At 55.4% G+C, this 21,483-nt stretch overlaps 2 protein-coding genes across 13 annotated transcripts in view; one reads left to right on the top strand and one right to left on the bottom strand.

Annotated features, from left to right (window-relative positions):
• SYNGAP1 (synaptic Ras GTPase activating protein 1) overlaps positions 1 to 17,796 on the bottom strand; it is a 31,608-nt gene extending 13,812 nt beyond the window's left edge. For all 10 annotated transcript variants that reach the window (XR_010835047.1, XR_010835046.1, XM_067006035.1 and 7 more), the window contains exons 1-9: positions 17,540 to 17,796; positions 14,130 to 14,251; positions 11,901 to 12,006; positions 5,523 to 5,614; positions 4,939 to 5,060; positions 2,625 to 2,778; positions 2,301 to 2,399; positions 290 to 916; positions 15 to 159 (exon numbers count right to left, since the gene is read on the bottom strand). Coding sequence is in view for 8 of the 10 variants with exons in the window: in XM_067006035.1 (XP_066862136.1) it covers positions 15 to 159; positions 290 to 916; positions 2,301 to 2,399; positions 2,625 to 2,778; positions 4,939 to 5,060; positions 5,523 to 5,614; positions 11,901 to 12,006; positions 14,130 to 14,251; positions 17,540 to 17,606 (1,534 nt within the window). In the remaining 2 variants the exon portion in view is untranslated. The remainder of the gene's footprint in view (positions 1 to 14; positions 160 to 289; positions 917 to 2,300; positions 2,400 to 2,624; positions 2,779 to 4,938; positions 5,061 to 5,522; positions 5,615 to 11,900; positions 12,007 to 14,129; positions 14,252 to 17,539) is intronic.
• A 1,989-nt stretch (positions 17,797 to 19,785) lies between these two features.
• On the top strand, positions 19,786 to 21,387 carry CUTA (cutA divalent cation tolerance homolog). Of its 3 annotated transcripts, none has more exons than XM_059078019.2 (6): positions 19,786 to 19,894; positions 20,296 to 20,504; positions 20,664 to 20,723; positions 20,834 to 20,879; positions 20,999 to 21,048; positions 21,166 to 21,387. In XM_059078019.2, exons 2-6 carry the CDS (start codon positions 20,323 to 20,325, stop codon positions 21,290 to 21,292), a joined length of 465 nt encoding a protein of 154 aa, XP_058934002.1. In that variant the 5' UTR covers positions 19,786 to 19,894; positions 20,296 to 20,322; the 3' UTR covers positions 21,293 to 21,387. The 3 variants fall into 3 exon arrangements, with proteins under 3 accessions (XP_058934002.1, XP_058934000.1, XP_058934003.1); XM_059078017.2 differs by having other exon boundaries at positions 19,875 to 20,029; XM_059078020.2 differs by having other exon boundaries at positions 19,875 to 20,114.
• Positions 21,388 to 21,483: the final 96 nt, after the last annotated feature.

Here is a 21,483-nt window from a genome sequence, read left to right as displayed (position 1 = left end):
TGGGTGGGCCATACCGATGGCATCCTTGAGGTATTTCTGACCAATCAGTCTCATGTACTCTTCTATGGCTTTAGTGGCGAGCGTGTTCTCGCGGAATATGAGGTGCTCCCGTTCCATGAACCGGTCCACCTCGGACATGGCCATGTCTGAAAGGAAGTCCTGGGGGCCAGGAAAAGCCAAGGGTCAGCCTCTGTCCAACCCAAGCTGATGAAGACAGATGTGCCCTACCCTTACTATCCCCACGAGTGTGCACTCCCAGGTCACCTTATCCTGAGGGCCCAGTTCTCACCTTGGCCTTGCCCGTACTCTGCAGGATGTGAACCAGCGCGCTGGCGACCTCCTCCTTGCCCTTGACATTCAGGGCGGGCTCCAACACCGCACACAGCATCCGATAATGGTTGGTGACGTACTCTGCAAACTCCTTATACAGCTCCATGGGCAGGATGCTCATTGTCTGGTAACGTGCTTTCAGCCGCACAGCCGGGCAACCTCCTTTGCCCTTGCCCCCTGAGCCACCCCCTGAGCCCCCTCCTCCTCCCGAGCCCCCCATACCCCCTGAGCCCCCACTGCCTGTCGGCAGGGTCACGGGGTACCACTGCTCTGTGAAGTGGCGCCCAGCCAGGGTGGCCACAGGCACAGTCACCAGGCCGACATAGCCCGCCTTGTCCTTCTTGCGCTTTTTGTCTGAGTCACGGTACAGATGCAGCCGCAGGGCCCGGACGGCTGGCAGGTTGTTGAACTCGAAGTGCTCGCCCCAGAAGACGGTGTCCCCTGAGGCCGAGCGGGGCTTGGAGGTGGTGCGTGCATACAGCATATCATCCAGGCAGAGCTCACAATAGTACCGCTTCTTGGGGGGCAGTTCCCGCGCCTCTATGATCCACAGCTTCAACACGTTGTCCACCCGGCGGCTGTTGTCCTGGCAGGGTAGGGCAGGCGCAGCAGATGAAGGGGAAGGGACAGAGAGACAGAGACACCAAAAGAGGAGAGACGGTGAAAAAGCCAGACAGTCTCCGACACCAGCAATCAAAGGCTGAGAAGGCGTGTGTGGGATTAAACCGTGTCACCCCGGAATTCATATCTTATAGTCACATTAAGTAACTATAGTCACTTAAGACGTGGTCATACTGGACAAGGGTGGACCCTAAATCCAATGACTGGGGTCTATATGGAGAGGGAGATTTGGAGACCAGAGACACATGGAGGGAAGATGACCACATGAAGATGGAGGCAGAAAGTGCACAGATGCAGCAAGAAGTCAAGGGATGCCAGAGACTGCCAGCAACCACCAGAAGGTATGAAGGGACAAGGGAGGATTCTTCCTAGAGCTTCTGAGGGAGCAAGGCCCTGCTGACACCTTGATTTTTGACTTCCGATCTCCTGAACTGTCAGAGAATAAATTTCTGTTGTGTTAAGCAGTCCAGAGAGCGGTAATTTGTTAGAGCAGCCATAGGAAACTGATGCAGAGGGAGCTCATACATCAGATGACAGAATTCGTACTGAGAAAAGTTTTTAAAAGCTAGAATAATAAACCCAAAATATTAAGGTGGAATTTGAACAGGAGAACTGAGGAGTTCTTCAAAGACAATTGGAAGGTAATTGCAAAAAATGCATAAATGCAGCAGGTAAGACAATACAGTTAGTGTGAAAAGGGCCTGGAGGATGACAATTGACCAGTGAGGCTCAGGTGATGCTGCAGTGTGAAAAGAACCTGGTGTTTGTACTCTGCATGGGGCAGATCACATCCAGCATCTTGGGTCTAGTTTTTAAGAAGGACATTGACAAACAAGGGTTCCCACAGAGGAGGCCACGAGGACTGTGAGCTCACTGGAAACTGGGAAACAGAGAACAGCTCACGGAACTGGGAGCATTTCTCCTGGGAAGAACACAAACTCATAGAATTTTTGAGCCAAAGGGACCTTAGAGATTATGTAGTTCAACCCCATTCCTACCAGTCATACTGAGAGGAAACCAAGGTCTAAATCTACCTGACAAATCTATGTGTCCTGCAGAAACACTGCAAGCGGGGGCCTGGTGCCCACCTGTCAGGGTATTAGTGGGACATCCCTGCTTGCAGGGAAGATGCACCAGAGGACTTCCAGAGCCCCATCAGTTCCATAAGTCTATGATTTCTATGGTAGTGAAACATCATAAGGTAGAAAGAAAGGAAAAAGAAATCGGGGACTCAGAGGAAAATGGGGGTAACTTCCTCCTCGGTCCCCTTCTCCCCTATGCCCCCAGTTTCCCCTGCCGCTTGACCTTTGCCTTGCCCATGCTGTCTGTGTACCCTGTACTCCCAATACCTTGTTGGGTTTTACGGCCCGCTGTAGATTCTCGATCCATTTGTCCCTTTCGGCCGCAGAACGACAAGCAAAACATTTTGTTCCTGATGATGTTGTTACCTAGAGAGGAATGTGGAGGTCAGTTGGGGCTCTAGAGGGGTGATGACTCCCAAGGACTGAGAGTCCACCACCATCTCTTCCTCCCCGGCCTATCCTCCTTTCTCTCAGCCCCAGAGGCTTCTGTTTCCTTGACGTCCCCACCTCTGCCGCTTTCTCCAGGACTCTCTGCCCTCCCCCTCCGTGACCCCTGCCCTTTGGCCCTCCCCAGCCCCCTACACCCAGTACCTCAAAACAGAACTCCTGACCCAGGATGGAGCTGTGCACTGGCTTGATAATGGAATCTTCATCCAGGTTAAGCTCCAAGGCCTCGGCCGCACTGCTGGGACTCAGCAAGGACTCGTGAGAGTGCGACTCCTTAAAGCTCTGCATCAGCCGGGCCCTGGCAGGTGGGGGTCCAGGAGGGAGAATCAGGGCCCCACTCTGCTTACACACCCAGAGGCCTGCATCACCAACCTGGTTCTAGGATGGAGACCTGGGGAAAAGGGCTCCTAAACCCACTTCCCACATGGACACAGACACAGAAAGAAACCCAGCCTGTCCCTGGGGAAGGACATGAAGGATGTGAGAGAAATGAGAACCCTTTAAGAAATCCCCTCCCCTCAGTCCACCACCTAAGGGGTTGTGAGGACTGGGGACACCTAGAAATATCTCAACCCAGAAAGGGACCATGGGAAAAAAAAAAAAAAAAACAGGTGGGCCTTGGACACTTCTAGGTGGGACTTCTATGTGACACCTCCTCCTCCAAAACCACAGCTTCAATATAGAGGAAAAAGGTGGGAGTAAAGAACCAGAAGTACAGGGGCTTCCCTGGTGGCACAGTGGTTTAGAATCCGCCTGCCAATGCAGGGGACACGGGTTCGAGCCCTGGTCCGGGGAGATCCCACATGCTGCGGAGCAACTAAGCCCGTGTGCCACAACTACTGAGCCCATGTGCCACAACTACTGAGCCTGTGCTCTAGAGCCTGTGCTCTGCAACAAGAGAAGTCACCGCAATGAGAAGCCGGCACACCGCAATGAAGAGCAGCCCCCACACTCCACAACTAGAGAAAGCCCGCGCACTGCAAAGGGGACCCAGTACAGCCAAAAATAAATAAATAAATTTAAAAAAGAAAGAAGCAGAAGTTCAAAGATGTTGGTCTGGGCCTTGGCACACAGGTAGTGCCTAAAAAGCACTTAATAAATCCAACGAGCTAAGAGGACAAGTTTTAGCAGAATCCGGGGAAAGAGTGAGGGAAAATCATAAGAAATAGAAGAAGGATTTGGGGCAGAAGAGTGACAATGGAGATAAGGGACTGAAAATGGGGACTGGGGAAGAACAGATAGGGCGAGAAGGAGAAAAGGAGGAGGGAAAGGTGTGTGCAGAAAGACAGGATGGGAGAAGATGAGGAGAGGCCACTGGAGAGCTGGATGTGGGAACAGAGGTGGGGGACGGGGGGTGGGGGACAAACTTGGGAAAATCATTGCAGAAGGGCAGAGGTGAAAGGCACTGAGGGGAGTGGAGGCCACGACCACAGGACAGTTTGCTCGCAGCCGGCTAGGGGATGAAGAGTAGAGAGCAGTAGGGAAGCGGGAGGGGGAGCTCGGGTGTGGGAGCCTCCATGGAGCTATTTATAGCAGCCCCGTCATCTTGGGCTCTGTTGCCGTCAGCACGACGCTCCCCCGGCCCCCCGCCCCCGCGGCCAGGAATACCAGGCCCTCACACCCCCCCTCCCCAAATCCAGCTCCAGTGACATGGGAGGGGGGAGGGGAAGGTGTGACTCACCTATCCCAACCTCCCCTACCTGCCCCATCCGGGGGCAGCCAGACATGGGGGGAAAGGAAGGACAGGGTTCTCCCTGGGGCGGGGCGGGATTGGGTGAGGGGGAAACCCGAAGAGGGACCCCAAAGAGCAGACCACAGAAGCAAACAAGATTTCCTTCAAGCCCAGCCTCGGAGACAGTGCCCTCTGGACTTCTCTGCGGGCTTCTTCCTCAGGCTTCAGTCCATGGATTAACCCTCCAACTCCCCTCCCCAGTCTGTTGACCTGCATACCCGTGCCACCTCCCCTTCTCTGTCACGCTCAATGCTGCACCTTCTCTCCTCCATAATACCTGCCAGCCCCACCCCACCCTGCCACCCTTCCCTCATACCCTCTACCTAGATCACACTCTCCCCTCCTACCAACCAGCCCACCACCCCTTCCCTGGATTCCTTAAATGCTCCTCCCAGGCTCTGTCACTCCTTCTCTGTCCTTCTGTACAGCTCCTTCCATCCTGGGCTGGAGCCCATCCTTCCAACGGTCAGAAGAGTCCATCCCTCCTTGGCTTCACCTTCACCCCCTTTCCTGCCCCGCTGCTCACCCTCTCTGGGCACCCTGAACCCCACCCCTCTCCTGCTGCTCCTCTGTTCTGACCCCTGCCCCACCACACCTCTCAATCAATCTGAAGCCGTCAAGCTCTACATTCTGAGAACCCCCACCCCTCCAACCTCACTCTGGAGGCCCCTACACTGCATCCAACTCATCCCACCCCGCTCTAGCCCGCCACTCCCGGCCCTGTACCGGTCATGGTCAGCACTTCGGAAGCGAGGCAGGATCTGGCGAAAGCTGCTGGTCCGGTCAAGTTTGGGTTGTGACTTCGTACGTTTGATGGAGCTTTTTAGCCTCCGGCTCAGGAAGCCTTGCTGGGTGGGGGGGAAATGGGGATAGGTGTGGTTTGGGGTAGGGTCAGTTCTACCTCCTCACCGCTCAGCTGGTAGAGTCCCTGGATGAAGGTGGGATGGGGGGAAAAGGGAAATCTCTAGAGGCGAGGAAAGGGGGATAGGAGCCCTGCTACCAGTTTGTCTTCCTGTGCTCTCACGGATGCGAGTGTACACACACACACACACACACACACACACACACACACACACACGCGCGCGCGCGCACACACACACACACCAGCCTGGAGAAGGTGGGAGGGCTGGTCTGAGAAGCAGGGGGGCAGAGCCAAGAAAGGGGAAACCAAAGAGGTGGGGGCACACACACACATACTCTCTTTCTCTCTCTCCCCTCCTTCCCCCTTTCTCATAATCCTCAGGCTCCAGCTGGGGCTGGAGGGGAGGGGACCCAGCTGAGCCACATCTGGCAGGCGCGCCTTCACTCACCGAGGGCCGAAAGGGTGCAGCGGGGGCGGCCTCCATGCTGTACTGCTTCCCCCCTGGGACGCTCTTCCTCCTCGAGCGACCCAAGTGGTATTCTGGAGGGGAGAAAAGGGCCGGAAGGGAAGTTGGGGAGGGGGTCGCCGTTAGCCCAGGTTTCCACCCCTGGCCCCAGCACACTCACCCACCTCCCTCTGCCCCTTAGCTCCAGCCTCACCTACCCCCCGGAAAGCAGCAGGAAGAGCAGCGGCGGCTGAGAAGCTGGCGGCGGGAAGGAGGGGGCAAGGAACCCGAGCCGGAGCCCCCGGAGGGGGACGGGGTGGGAGGCCTTAGGCCCATGACTGGGGCTGGGCCTGGCAGTCAGCAAAGGGGCATGGCTGAGAGGGTCAGTAAAACTCCAGGAATAAAGGACACCGAAGATCCACAGAACCTAGGTCCTTGGTGCCCACCCCGCCAAGAAGGGGCGAGCTGGTGGGGGAAGTCGGGTTAAAGGTCATTGACCAGAGGCAGGCCTTCCTCCTCCCTCAGCTGGGCACATCTTCCACCTGGCCCCCACTCCTGGAACCCCTGTCTGTCTGGAGGGCCAGAGCTACCTCTCATGACCCCCTCCCTGGACTGGAGGGGGAAGTCTTGGAAGGGACCTGTGAGGAGTGGAAGTGGAAAAAGCCTGGGGACAGAAAATTCAAGGAAGGGATGGGGGGAGGGGAGAAGGGGCTGGTTCCACGTGCACTGCAGTGGCAGGGACTCAGAAGTGAAGGGGGGAAGGGGCAAAGAGAAGAATGCAGGGGAATGGGCAGGGAGTGGGTAAGATGGCCAGTGGGGACTCGGGGGACTCCCAAGTGAGGGCAGGGAGAGGAGGAGGAGGGGAGATGAATGCCGATGAAGCTCAGACTGCTCAGAGTCAAGAAGGGTGGCAGCTGGGAGGAGGGAAGCTGAGGGTCTGCTGCCAGGGAATTTAGAGGGGCCAAGTGGCTAGAGGAGAATGAAAGTGGGGGGATGCCAAGCTCGGGCTCCAGCTCCAGAATGGCTGCCCAGGCCTGGGCTCCCCCCTCAGCCCCACAGTCACCACTGCAGCCAATGGGGGGGCAGGTGCTGCATCAGGGGCGGGGCTACCATCTCCATGGCAACAAGAAGCTACATGCTGGTGGGGGGGTGGACCGGAAGAGCTGCCTGTTAACCCTCTAGTTTCCAAAACAAGGGAGGGCCACAGCTACATGTTCACTGTCGGCTTCCTGAATTGCAAATCGCCTGCAAATTGCTCTAGAATCAGTCTCCAGCTTCCCTAAGCCTCTAAAACCTGGGTGTTAGGAGATGTGCACACAAAAATGTGGCTCCCATGACACAGGAACCCTTGTCAGTCTCTCAGGAACACATGTGTAAAGCACAAAAACATACACCGAGCTGTGGGGGGTACATGCACATAAGACCCATGATACAAAAAATAAAAAGGGATCTAGGTGCTTATGAGACATACAGGCAACTGTGAGAATAGAGGGTGCCACTAGTCCACATTCTGAGACCCTGGGGCCCATATACCCCACAGGATACATGCTTAGACATATGTGAGCACTGAAACAGGGGAGTACATACTTGGACCCAGACACTCACGTGAGAGCTGCTAGTGTGGATGTGGGGCCCGAGTCCCTCGGGCAGTCATGTGGGCAGCACGTTACAGAAGGGGACATTTAACCCAGAGACACACACAGGGCCCCCACACAGGGGAAACCATTTTAACCTCTAAAACACATGTTTGAGTATACCGTGATCCTGACCACATCAAGGTATCCCCGTATCCCCAAAGCACACACATCATTCATTCACATGAGAAGTACAACCACAACCACTGTCTCAGGACAACCCCTTCTTCTCCCCCAGCCCTTCCCAGACTCCAACACATGAATCCGTGGTTGCTACCAGAATACAAAGGGACCAAGACGCAAACATGTTAATTACCCTTCTGTAACACACTCAACGATGCATCTAAGGGTTTAGAATATCTCCTTCCTAGTCTTTGCCTTTCTCAGGTCTAGCTGCCTGTCTCATATCATGGAATGTAGCTCAGCCACTATTTTCATTTGCAAGCTCCTGTAATAAAGGCATAAACTCTAACTTCAAATCCACTAAAATTACATTTTGGAACTAAAGAATTAACAGAAGGAGAATGGATTTGCTAATTGGTTTGCTTGGTTCTTGAAGTAACATAACCCTATACATACAACCAAGCACTAAGATCCAAGTACTCACACATAAGTCAGAGCTACATGGAGGCCACATACACATACATTTACAAAGACCCTCACTGCCACAGTGGAAAAAAAGAGCAGAAACACAGAGGGAAAAGGGGCAGAGTGACAGAATCACAGGACATCCTGTTATTAGTGCTGCATGCAGTGACATGTGCAGAAAACAGGCACACACCCATGTCCACACACAGAGCAAACCTGATAAGCATACACCACGATCCTGGGTCTCCATGTCCCATCCCTGCACAATGTATATACGCATGCACACGCATAACAGCCACCTACACAGACCCGTAACACAGGCATTGTGCACACACCCACACATGTACACACCCTGTATACACACACAATTGCACTCACTCTCTCTCTCTCTCTCACACACACACACACACACACACACACAGAGTGAGGGCTTAGACTCCCGCCTCTCCAACCTCTCTAATGTTGCCATCACCCACAGAATCTCCCTCTGCCCTCCAATCCCCCAAATCCCTAACCTTCCCTTTGGCCTTTCTTCCCTGTCACACCCAGATGGCAGCTCTCAAGGGGAGCCACAAAGGGAGGCTGCCAAAGCAGGTGGAGGAACAGAGTTGGACAGAGAGCAGAGAAATGAGGGGCAAACTCTGTGCTGGGAACAGGAACGTCTAACAGCAGATCCTGCCGTGCCAGGCCTCACTGTGAGCCAGCCTCTATGATGGCCTTCCCTGATCCAACCAAGCCTGATCCTACACGGCCTACACAAATCCCAACCCCGTCTTGCCCTTTCTCCTCTGAAATCACTTTACCAAAGGCCTGACTCTCTCTGCCCCACAAGCTGTCTCCCCAGCTTCCAGGACCCTTCTCTGCTGTCTCCAACCAGTTCCCCATCTTAAAACCTCTTCTCCTCTCTCTTCTAAATCTGGCTCCACTATCTCCCACCTTCCCAGCTATTCTCCAGCTATTCTCTCTCCCAGGCTCTCTCTCCTCTGCAAGCCTCTCTCATTCCTCCTCTCCAACTCCCCACTTTTCCTCTTTAACCAGCTCTTTCCCTTTTCAGCTTTTCTGTCCCTACTCCCTAACCAAGCAGGGGCTCACACCTGCTAGCCCAAAGGTGTTTCATACATGGTAGGATTCCAAGGAACACGCTCACACACTTACTCTCTCCCCCCACTTGCACACCACCCACATCCAGACACGCCCTGGACACCCATGCTGGGATTGACACAGATACCCAGGCCAACGATGGAACACACATGCAAGGACACACACTTGCCACCAGGGACACAGAAAATCCTTCTCATGCAGCCACACATCCCCACACACAGGAGGCTGACAGGAGATGAGCCCCAGCAAGGAACATGCATTCTCAGGGTCAGAGGTGACAGGTACCAGTATGGCCAAAAGCTGCCCCACAAGCCAGTGGTCAGCCCAGCAGCCCCCTAGGCAGGAAGCCGGCAGAGGCAGGATACGACAGGACAGACTTGAAAACCGCTGGCTGCACATGTGTGCACGAGGAACTGGGGCCCCGTGTGCACATGGCACCGACACACAGGGGACACGAGCCTGGACAGCGACACACACGCGGACACCCGGGCTGCCACCTCCACCGAGGGTCTCCAAGACCACCCCACACCGGCCGCCCCCGCGCGCTCGACACCCTGGCCCCACGAGGCCTGTCCCCGACCCCCCGACCTCCGCTGCCCCCCTCCAGTTACCATAACTCCCCCCACTCGGAAGATGCAGCGAGAACATGCGGAGGGAGCAGCTGCCGCCGCCGCCGCCGCCGCCGCCGCGGCCTCCCCACCCCCCTCCCGGCGCCCACGCACACACGCGCCCCCGCCCCCAAGAGCGCGGCGCCCCCCCACGCGCGCGTTCCTCGTCCGCCCGGCCCCGCCCTTACCTCGCACCGCCCCCCGGGGGGGTCGGGGGGGGTGTCCCCGGTGGAGGAGGGGCCCCGCCCCTGCGCGGGGGAGGGGCGGGGTGCAGCGGTAGAGGGGGCGGCGCGGCCCGGCTCGCGCCGCCCGGCGCAGTGGGGGCGGCGGCGGGGCCCGGGAAGGCCGGGACGGCCGAGCGGTGACGGCCGCGGGAACGGCTCCCTCCGCCGCCGCTCCCGCCGCTGCCGCCGTTGCCCGGGCCCCGCCGCCGTTGCTAGGCGACCGCTGCTGCCGTGGCCGCCTCTGTCACGAGCCCCGTCGCCCGGAGACAGCGCGAGAGAGACGCGGGAGGGGGACGAGGGGACCCCCAAAACCAACCGGGCCTCCCACCATCCTCCTGAGCAGGACCCCCCCATCAAAACCTCGGAGGGAACGAGGGGCGGCGGCTCCACCCAGCAGAGGAGGAGCCCTGGATGCCAATGCCCCTCAAAGGTCCGGCGACCTCTCCTGGGCTCGAGAGTCCACAGCCTCTGCACAGACCTTCTCATACCCAGGTCCCCAGGGCCCCGAAGACTCCTATGTTCCCTGCAGCACATCCTGCATGCCCTTTACACATTCCACGTCCACCTGAGAACCCCAAACGTTCACCATCTATCAACTCTTTCGCTAAACCCTTCCCCTAAATATATATACCCCTGGCCCCCTCCCAACCCCTATTGAACCTCCAACACAAACACCCCCACATACCATCCTCCAACTCCAAACACACATGGGTGCCCTCCCCCTAAACACACAGGAGACCCACACCAGAGACCCCAGACCCTGAGGACTGAGGGTAAGGAGAAAGAAGGGGAATATGTGGGCTGAGACACCAACCACCGGATATATGATAAACATGCTTCACAAGCTTGTGACCATTCTGGCCTCGACACACAGGTATGCACACATGTACACAAACCTTTCCCAGACATGGACATGACTTGACTCCCTCTTTCTCTCTCACACACACACAGATGTGACAGACATCACACACATTCTCTGTACACACTCCACCACCACCACCTGGCTTTGCCTCACAGAGATGTGCTACCCACACACCCCCATGGTCAGAAGTTTCCATGACAATGACATACACCCCTGGCCACCCATCCATCCAGGGTCCCAGAGCTGGCCCCCAAGGGCAGTAAGGCACGGGCCTATGAGAAGAGGGCTGAAGGGAGCCAAGGGATGGAGACAGGCCACTGGCTCTCTCCAAGGAAGAGAAACTGGAAGCCTGGATCCCTGAGGGGAGGGGTAGCTGGTGGAAGAAAGGGGTCACAAGGGGTTGAGGGGATGAAGGACCTGGACCCTTGGTCCTGGAAGGGGAACAGAGTGGTAGGGGGCAGTGACAAGGGGATTTCCGGGGGGCTGAGGGCGTCTCTCTGCACCTTGGCTGCAGATCTCTGTTCTCTGCCTTCATCTCCCCTCACTGTTCCCATGGAAACCTTTTAAGCGAACTTCTCAGGAAGACAAAAATCTTTTTTTAAATGACTAAAGAGGGGGGTGGAGGGGGGGCAGAAAGAGGGAGGGAGGGGAAGAGACAGATGGAGAGAGGGAGAGTTGGAGAGACAGACTGAGCACATAGCTCCACAGACAGGCAGAAAAGAGAGGAGATGGGGGTCTGACGGAGATCCACCAGGAGCAGAGGGGCGAGGCAGAGGAATCAAGAGGGATAGAGAAAATAAATAAATCGGGGAAGAAAGAGAAAGAAGGTGATAGAATTGCAGAAAACAGAACAGCTGATGAGAAGAGGGGAAAAGAGGAAAGAAAACAGGGAGGGTCCACAGGCCATAAGGTCTGGAAGAAGGATCAGGAGCGTGGGGGTGGGGCTGAGGTCTGGGGGCAGGGCAGGAACTAGGTCATTCTTTCCAAGATCCCAGACCTGGGGCTGGGAGGGGCAGGGGCAACTACACTCGGACAGGAAGCTAAAGATCTAAGGAGACTATTTTTGCAAGCACCGGGGAAAGAGTCAAACTTCGCTGCTGGAGAGGAAAAAGGGAGCGAAACAGCAAGGACCGCTGGGGCCTCTCACCCACAGCCTCCGTCCCGCTCAGATCCCAGAGGAGGGCGCCTGCTCCGCCCAGGTTCCCACTCGCAGAATTCGAGACTTTGTCTCCGCCTCCTCCCGGCCCCTGACAGCTCCCTCGGTTCCCGGACTCCCCCTCCCATGCAACCCTGTCCACCTTCAGCCCCCTCCCCGCGACTGTCCGGGGCACAAGAGCCTGCTCGAGCCTGCTCGGCCGCCGTACCATGCTCGCCGTGGGGCCGCCCCTCCACCGGCACGGAGACTGTGCGTCTCAGCAGTTTGTTGCGACTGGACTCGCTCCTCCGGTCCCGGATCAGAAGGGGGTGTATCTAGGGGATGCGGGGGGGGGGGGGGTGTCAGACCTCGCTGGCCCAGGCCGTCCCTCCTCTTTCCCTCCCCCACCAAGGAAGGATGAGCCTGCCTTTCCACCAGGCCTGACCACCTTCTGCCCCCGCCCCTCTGTACTCCTTAAGTGTCTCGGGGTGAGTGGATTTCTCGATTTCTCGTTCCCTTCTCCCTCCGAGTCTGTCTCCCTCATTCCCTCCCGTCCCACCCTCCTCTTTTCTTCCACCATTTCTTTCGAACCACCCGAAACACCCTCCAGGGAATTCCCGCAACCTCTCTGGCCTTCGCTGCTCCCTGAATCCACTTTCCCCTTGACCTTCAGTTCCTCCATTCTCCCTGTTTTCCTCCCAACCTCCCACCTCCCTCACCCCCTTCCCTCCCTCTGTGGCTGTCACGGGGGTAGCAGAAGCTGCATTTATAATCAGGATCCACAGCTTGTCTCCCTCCCACGGCCAGGCTTGCGGCCAGAATGGGACCCAACCTCCCCACCCCCACAGAGGGCTTGGTCACCTCCCCCCACCCTTCATCTCCTTCCATCGCCCCTCTCACTTCCCTTTAGCCATCACCTCTCCCTAAGCCTCATCCCCAACTCGCCCTTGCCACCTCCTTCTTAACCTCCCCCTCTCCACCCCTCCAAGAACCACCCACCCCACTAGTCCCCAACCCGGGCTCCACAACTCAGTCAATTCCAGCTCCCTGTGACCCTACACTCTGTCATTTCCCACTCCCTCCCTCTGCACCCTTCCTATTTCAGTCTCTGGCCACTGGTCCCCTGGACCTGTCTGTCCCCATCTCTGTCATGCCTTCATCCCCCCACCCACTGTCCTCCCTCTTCATCCTCACACAGTCTCCAGTTTCCCCAGTTCATCCTACAGACCTCAAACCCTTGGTCAAGACCAGTGACCACTAGTGAATCACTCAAATGTCCCCCAGTGCCTAAAACTTGACTCCCCAAACCACCTCTCCCTTGAGTCACCGTATCTTCCCCTGGACACTTGGACTTGATTCTGTGCCTTGGAAGCTCTCTACCCAGCCATCTCTCCACACTCACTTGCCCCCCAGATCACTTGAAACCCCGGTTAACCTCAACTCCAGTTCTAACCCTGCCTCGCTACACCCTCCCTGACAGCTTTCGGGGTGCATCTCTCACCACCCCTCTGCAGGTTGCCCTATCACTCTCTAAGCCTGGTCCCCAAATCACCCCCACTCCCAATCACACCTCTGGGCATCCACCCTTCATATTCACATCTTGTTTCCTCTGATGGACCCTCCACTGCTGACCCAGCTCCAAAATCAGAACCCACGCTCTAATCACCCTGCATGGCCGCCACCTCCCACAAGGATGCTCTGTTCATTTCACGTCTTTCACTCTGGCTAGTCCCTGCCCCTATCCCACTCTTACTCCTTTAGACAACTTCCCATACTCCCAGTTCCCCTCACCCCCAGGCATCTCTTCCCTTATATTCCTTCCCCATGTCCCTAGCGAAAGCCCTCCCAGTGTCTCTCTAAACCCTGATCTCAGCCTTCCCCATCTTCACCGCCAACCACACCCAGACCTACTGACCTCTGTCATCTCTCCTGGTACCCTGCAGCCCCTTCCCAGTTTCCCCACTCAGAGACCCCCACTCTCTGAATCCTGTACTCTGCCCCACACCAGGGAAAGGACAGGGAGTGGTCAATGATGGGGCTTACTGAGTGGGGGGAGAGGAGAGGGTCCCGAGGATTGCTTTGGAGACAATCTCTCCAAAGTGATCCCCATGTCTTTACCTCTCCTCCAAGCCCCTTAGTTTTCCTTTCCTAGCCTAACCTATCCCACAATATGAGCAGGGTGAAAACAGGAGGCACCCACAAATCTTTAGAACCATATTTCCTCCCCATCACTGTACATGGCCCTCAAAGACCCCCTGGCCAAGGGGAGAGAACACCTGCCCCTTCTGACATCCCAACCCCAATCTCAGTGGCCACCCTCCTCCCACCACTTGCCAGTGTTTCTCTTTGCCTTCTTTGTGTCTCACGTCCCTTCGCTAATGAGGATTCTCCCCATCCTTCTCTCCACATTTTCCCACACTACCCAGAGGTCTTTTCCCAGCCTTCCCACCCTGCTCACCTCATCCTCATCCAGCATGAGAAGCTGGTTCCCCGAGATGATGCAGAACCGAGGGTTCCAACCAGGACGATCATATGGGGAATGAACGTATTGGGTTCGGTGCATAGGGGGTCCCCGTACATCTAGGGGGCAGAGACACACAGAAATGGTAAGGGAGGCTCTATGTATTTGGGAGACAGAGGTGTCTAAAATGGCAAGAAGAGAGTCCATAAAAGGGCAGAAGGGGAACCCACCGGCCTTGAGGAGATCACAGATGGGGGTGAGGCCCCTGGTAACTTTACAGGAAAAGAAGATAAGCTTCTCTATCTGGGGGAAAAGAGGTGAGGGGAATCAAATCACAGGGGGCTCTGGAGACTTGGCAGAAGAAATACAGAGGAGTGCTTCAGAGAGTGGAATTATATCATGACAGAGAAGGTACAAGTCTGGAGGCAGAGAAAGGTGAAGGAGCTCTCCAACCACTTCAGAAAAATAGAAAGGTGGATGGTGCATCAAAACTGGCAGAAGAAAAACACAGGGAGGTTGGTGGCAAGTGTCTGGGAAGAGGGAGGGCATCCAGATAGCTGCAGAAGACAAGGATTTGGACGTGGCACCACCCATCTGCAAGAGAGTAAGAGGAAGACTACAGAACTGTGGGAAAGCAGGATGGGGATGTAGGGACATTTGGGTCATGAGACTCTGAGAGCTAAACATTTGGAAAAGAGAGGGAGTGAGGGAACTTACCTGTTCCCAGAGTCAGTCATGAGAGGGCCTCCCCTCCTGCCTCTCCTCCCCTAGCCCAACCCTGCTCATCCTTTGGGGAAAGATCTGGTTCTGCTAGTGGTCGGGGGTGGGGGGTGGGGGTGTGGAAGGATGGGTCTGGCAGTGGAGGGGATAGGGAAGTGAGGTAGGAAATATGCTGTTTGAATGAATACTGAATTGATGTCTTCCCCTATTCCATGCCCGGAGGTCGGAGGTCGAAGATTCAATACTGTCCCCCTACGCTACCCCTCCCCCCACCCTGCGTCTCCACAGACAGGATGCGAGCCAACTCTACAAGTTAGGAACCTCCCCAACGCTCGCTCGGTGAGGAGCTTGAGGAAGAAAGAGGGGAGGGAAGAATGGAAGATCCAGGCATGTGACATAGAGCGAGTCTCCCAAGACTAAAGCTGGGGTTGGGGACAAAATTTCTAAAAAAGAAGAACAGTAGACTAAGGGTCACCCCTACTCAGAGACACACCCCCCAGGGTCCCCCTTCCCCAACTTTGCTGTTTTTCTTCCCATGCCCCCATCCCTGCAAACTGCTTCCCCTTTAAACCTCAATGCCACACACCATCATAGGGATGTAGGGGACAGGCCCTATAGAAGACAGAAATCAAATTGGTGACATCAAAGTGATAGAAAGTAAGCTTAAGGAATCAGAGTCAGAGTTTAGAGGAAAAAAATGCTGTTACCATTACAGGATAATTAATCATGGGTATATTGCAGGAAAAGAACTGGTCTTTGAACTTCATTCCAACTGAAAGCTCTGAATAGGAGTTTTGAAACATCTAGCCCCTTTCTGTCTATAAACATGTTTCAAATTTACCCAATCTGCAGGTCAGAGTCAGAGATGAACCCCCAGAATACAGGTATCTAGAAACCCCAATACTTTGAAACTCTCACTATCTCAATGCCATCTCAGAGATTCTAACCAATACCCTCTAGATACAGAGATTACCAAAACCCAGGCTCTGGGACTGCAGACACTGCAGGAAACATGCCCATTGCAATCAGACCCTGAGGACACCCAGAGGAGACATCTGTTGATACATATCATCATTATGGGAGGGACTGGTTCAGGCTGCAGCTACAGGGAGGTAGGTTAGACTTAAGGGGACACCTTCCGGGAGCGGGGAAGGACATGGCGAACTTAGCTTAGGAGCAACTCTGGAAATACACACACACAAATATTGTCTGGACTTAAGTAAGGATGATTCTGGGAAGCAGACGCAAGAGATAGAGAAACACAGTTGAGAAAGGGGAAAGATTTACTAGGATGAGCAATTCCACAGGGCTCACATGGGGATCTCTTGTAGGTCCTGTTCCAACCACCAAAACCTGTCTTTGCTCCCCAAATCTCCAACACCCCAGGAAGTAGAGGGGCCAAGAAAAGAGGAATGGGTGATAAGAGCTGGGGTCTTAGGGGAAAGTGAGTAGGCACAGACTAGTGGTGATAAGATGGGGAATGGGGTGAGGAAGAGAGGATGGGGTAGAGAAGAAATAACAGGGATTGATCTAAGAGAAAAGGAGACAGGAATGATGGTAAATCTTTAGGGACAAGGGAATATACCAGAAGGGCCCAAATGGACATGGGGCAGAGGAAATGAGGTGGACCTCATAGGAGTACTAGGACAAGGGGGTCAAGAAGGAGGGGGCAAAGAGGTGGTAGAGATATAAGGGAGCTACCAGATAGAAGTGAGGGAGAAAGAGAATGGACACCAGAGAAGGGACTGATATAGGGGAAGGACAGAAGGGGGACTCATATAAGGAACGGACACCATATGGGGGGAAAGATATAGGTGATGGACACCAGAGGAGGGAGGGGGAATGGAAATAAGGATTGGAGGTGGGGGAGGGGGGTAAAAGTGGTGAAGTGAAGGAAGTGGATAAGACCCCAGGGATTACATTTCAATGGTCAAAGGCCTTGATGAGGGTCAGAGTGTGGGGCAGGGTCCTAACCTGCCCCCTATTCCCATCACTCAGTCTTACTTGTATTGCCCCCCCCCCCAACAAACACACACTGAATTTGGCCCTCCCCCTGCCCTGGTCTCTCCTCCCCCAACCCATTCCCCATTCTCTCTCTCCTCTCTTCCCTCCATCTGGACCCTCCATTCCTCTTCCCCCCTCCCCCCACTGCCTCCCTCTCTCTCCATCTGGCCCCTTCTCTCCCTCCATCTCCTGTCTTTTTCTACCCCCTACCATACTCCGAGCCCCCCACCATATTCTTCCCCCCATTTTCTTGGCTTCTCTTTTCACCCCTATGTTTTCATTTTCTTCATTTTCCCCTCCTAGCCCCTCTCCTAAAACTCTGTCCTTCTATTTCCTTGATATTTTCCTCATCTCTCAGCTCCCACCTCCAAATTATTTCTGCAGCTCTTCCCCAACCCTGTCCTTCTATCTTCCCACCCTTTCTGGCGATCTCTTTCCTCTTCATCATTTTCCCCTCAGCCCCCCTTCAAGGCCTGTTTCTTGGCCCCTCCGGCCCCTATCTACCCCTATTCTCTGACCTCCAATCCCTCCTTCCCCATTGCTCCCATCCCGCCTTCCCGGTCCTCCTCTCCCGTTCCATTTCAGCTGCTCCCCTCCCTGGCCCCAGCTCTGCCCAGCCCCCCCCCGCCCCTCCCCCCTTCTCTCCCCCACAACTGGCCCTCCCCCTCCCCTCACCACCGTACCTCTGAAGGGGGCATAGGACATCGCGGGGATGCTCCCCCGATGGATGGAGGCGCGAGACCTGCTCATCAGGCCTGGGGGGGAGGGGGCGGGGGGGGCCGGGGGAGAAAGAGAGGAGAGAAAGAGGGGGAGAGAGAGGGGGAGAAGGAGGAGGAGGTGGAGGAGGAGGAGGAGAGAGGAGCGGAGAGGAGCGGAGAGGAGCAGAGAGGAGGAGAGAGGAGGAGGAGGAGGAGAATAGGAGCCAACGGCAGCAGCGGCAGCAGGGAGAGGGGGAGAGAGAGAGAGAGAGAGAGAGAGAGAGAGAGAGAGAGAGAGAGAGAGGGGGGGCGGGGGAGCGAGCGAGAGAGGAAAGAGCAGGAGGAGGAGGAGGAGGAGAGAGTCTCTGCAGCCCCCACCCCTACTCAGTGAGAACCAGAGAGGAAGAGACCCCTGACTCAAAAACACACCAGAGAGAGAGCAGTTCTAAAGATGCAGACCCCAGACCCTGAGATGGGGAGACCCCAGACTCACAGAAAAAGATACCTTGCCACCCGGGGTACTGGGAGGGCGGGGAATAATCTGAGGCACAAACCCAAAGTCTAGAGGAAAAGAGACCCCAGTCTGAGAAAAAAAGACCCCAGACCCCCCCCCCCGCCCCCGACTCTAAGAGATGGGTCAAAGGTCAAACTCTGAGCATCCAGTCTCAAAAAGGTTCTCCATAGGCACAGAAATCTTGGACTCAAGACTCAGACGGTGATCTCAGGGACTGAGACCTAAGAAGTAGACTCAAAGAAATAGATGAGACCCAGATTCAGAAAGAACCCAGACCTAGAATTAGGTCTTTGAGAACTCAGACCCAGAGAGAGATATGAGACCCCAGACTTAGATCTCAGAGAGAAGAAACTGCAGACTCGGAGACTGACAACTCGAGAGACACAGAAACTCCAGACCCTGGGGGCGGGGCCAGAAGAGACACTCAGCCGGAAGATGCAGAACTCAGAGACCCCAGACTCATAAAGAAAAGTTTCTAAGATCTCTGAGAGAGGGTGATGGCGGACCCAGAAACCCCCTAAACAAAAAACAATGAAACTCAGCCCTGAGAAAGATGCTAATGCAAATACTAAAAGACCCCACAGAGATCTATCTCAGAGACAAACTCCAAACCCAAAGACAGAGATCTCAGGGAGACCCCAGCCCCAGAGAGGTAGGTATGAAAGAACTCAGCCTGGGAAATGCCCAGGCATACCCACAGATTAGACCAGAGACCCCAGACCTAGGAGGGAGGTGGAATACTGGGTAAGGGGTGACGCAAGAGCGTTTTTCTCCCTGCCTCCTCCCACCTATTTCTCCTCTCATTGGCCCCTGTCTCCATTTTTGGGTCACAGGATGTGCTTGGGCCCCAGGGAGGTTATGTAGGACAGGTCCTGGCTCCTAGGGGGATGGGTTAAGGGAAGGAGACCCAAGACTGAAAGGTAGACCTGTCCCGGAGAGTGAAACAGCAAGGGGATAAGGGACAAAAGGACCATCACTACTTCCTGGTCTCCTCTCCATATCCCCAACCTGCAGCCCTTCCCCCACACCCCATACCGATTCACCAGTCTGTCTCCAGCTTTGGGGTTTCAGTTAAGAGGGCTGACCGCCCTCAGCCCCATTTTAATCATCTTCTATCCCATTTACAGGGTCTCACTGTCCTTTTTATAAAATGCATCTTTCCTCACCTAGGCATGGTCTTCCCATGCCGTGTCTGCCTAATCACTCCCCCCTACCCAGGGACAGCTGGTTCCTCAGGTTATACTTGTGCATTCCCCAATTCAGGCATCTGTCACTCCTAACCAAAATGGCAGGGGGCGTTCTCTCCACCCCCTGAGGTTGAATCTCATAAGACCCTCCCACTCCTTAAGGCCTCGGGAACAGTGTAGGGGCTGTTACTAGGCACATTCTGGTGTTTTAAGGATGACTCCCCACTCCACAACCTGACGCATCCACTCTGAGGGGTCTCCAGACCCCCTTTCCTTGCGCCAGGTCTCTCATCACGTGGCCTGCGAGGCTGTCCCGCGATTGGTCTCTTCGCGTAGCTCATTGAGGTACCGCCGCCTGAGGGTACCGGCCCCCTCACGTGACAGTGGAACGCCGCTGCGGCTCTCCTTAGCCTGCAATAGGCCGTTTCCGGTTTACACGGAAACGGGTGTCCCACTTCCGTGCACGTCTGCAGATCCGGCTGTTGATTGGTTGGATCCCTCTTCGCCCTTCCCTCACTGGGAGGCGGGACAAACTGGGCCACGTGAGGGCAAGGATTGGCTGGCTCTGGGGGTTAGGGTGGTCCGGTTTCTACTGTCACGCGGTCAGCGCTGTTTTCTTATCACGTGGCTGCTGCCCAGGTAAGAAGAGGCCGCTCTTCCTAGCTTTGGGGCCCTTTCTCGGCGTAACGTATGGCCTTTGATATTCAACTCTCCTCTACCAGCCTAGGCTGCATGAGGGGGGGGCGGGCTCCCGCATTCCTGCTCGGCGGAGGGGTGAGTGACTGGCCCCGCCTCTTCCGGTCCTCGAAGCTTCGGCCACCACCCGCACCCCAAATCGCAGAGGTTGGCCCGGGAGGAGGTAGTGAAAACCGAGTCATTGTCTTAATTTTCCAAGTTTCTCTCTCAGCTTCAGGGAACTTTTCCTTCGGGGTGTAGAAGAGGGAAGGCAGAGCCTGAGTGTCTATACAAGCAAAGGGTTCCCAGGGTGCAATTTCCTGGGGTATTTATGGGGAAACACAGAATTCACCTCCTGCTCTCAGGCCGCTCTGCTCCTGTCGCTTCTTTGGATGCCGGCCCTGCTGCCTGTAGTCTCCCGCCTTCTGTTGCTACCCCGAGCCCTGCTGTCCATGGCTTCAGGAAGCCCCCCGGCCCAGCCCTCGCCGGTCTCGGGCTCCGCCTACTTTGCCGGATCGGTCTCTGCAGCCTTTGTCACCTGCCCCAACGAGAAGGTCGCCAAGGAGATCGCCAGGTGGGGACCTCAGTGTGGAGCGAGGAAGGATGCTTAGGAAGGGAGAGTTGGAGGTGGGGGAGAAGAGTGCCCTCCCGCTGCTTCCTGCCTGTCTCTGGGCTGCCAGTGCAAAAATCCGGGTCACGGGGTCTCTAAATGGTGCTGTCTCTTCACCTTCAGGGCTGTGGTGGAGAAGCACCTGGCAGCCTGCGTCAACCTCATTCCTCAGATTACATCCATGTGAGTCATAGAAGTTGGGGGGGTTAACCTACCTCTCGGGTCTGATTGGCAGTATTTTTTCCTTGGGGGAAATCTTTGCTGCCACAACGCTCTCTTCCTGACCTTTTCAGCTATGAGTGGAAAGGAAAGATTGAGGAGGACAGTGAAGTGCTGATGGTGAGAAACGTTCCCTCACCCAACAAAAACTTAATTCCCTGACCACTTTGATCCCTGTCCCTTGTCTGAGATCCTGAAATCAATTTCACCCATTGATTCAACTGTCTTCCCCCCCTTAGATGATTAAAACCCAAAGTTCCTTGGTTCCAGCTTTGACAGATTTTGTTCGGTGAGAACTTTATGGGTAGAGGTGAGGGTGTGTCCTGTGGGGTGAGACTTGCTGGACAGTCTAAGGGGGTGGGCTCCTTCGGGTAAATCTTTGAGTGATCCCCCATCTTTTTCCCAGTTCTGTGCACCCTTACGAAGTGGCCGAGGTGATTGCATTGCCTGTGGAACAGGGGAACTCCCCGTACCTGCATTGGGTACGCCAGGTTACAGGGTCAGTTCCTGAGTCCGGCACAGCCCCACCGTGATGAGCCTTTGTTTTTGCCACGTTCCCTTCATATACTTCAGTGCCCCCTGCCTTCCAGGTGATGACTGGACCCTTAATAAAGCGTTAGTTCTGTCATTTTCCTTTTTCCTTGTCAAAAGTGAATTTGGTTGGGAAGATCAGAAGTGCTTCTAGTCCCTTTGTTCTCATCTTTCAGAATGACTCAGAGCTGCT

The sequence above is a fragment of the Kogia breviceps genome, chromosome 10 (genome assembly GCF_026419965.1).
Source record: "Kogia breviceps isolate mKogBre1 chromosome 10, mKogBre1 haplotype 1, whole genome shotgun sequence".
Classification (NCBI taxonomy): Eukaryota; Metazoa; Chordata; class Mammalia; order Artiodactyla; family Physeteridae; genus Kogia; species Kogia breviceps.
Note: the sequence above shows the minus strand (reverse complement) of the source record. Positions and strands in the feature narration are given on the sequence as shown.

What these genes read in the sequence shown, in the direction of transcription:
- CUTA (XM_059078017.2), top strand. Translation starts at nt 19,946, where the DNA reads ATGGCCTTTGATATTCAACTCTCCTCTACCAGCCTAGGCTGCATGAGG. An exon ending in CATTCCTGCTCGGCGGAGGG is followed by an intron (nt 20,030 to 20,295) that starts GTGAGTGACTGG and finishes TCCTGCTCTCAG; the next exon opens with GCCGCTCTGCTCCTGTCGCT. An exon ending in GTCGCCAAGGAGATCGCCAG is followed by an intron (nt 20,505 to 20,663) that starts GTGGGGACCTCA and finishes CTTCACCTTCAG; the next exon opens with GGCTGTGGTGGAGAAGCACC.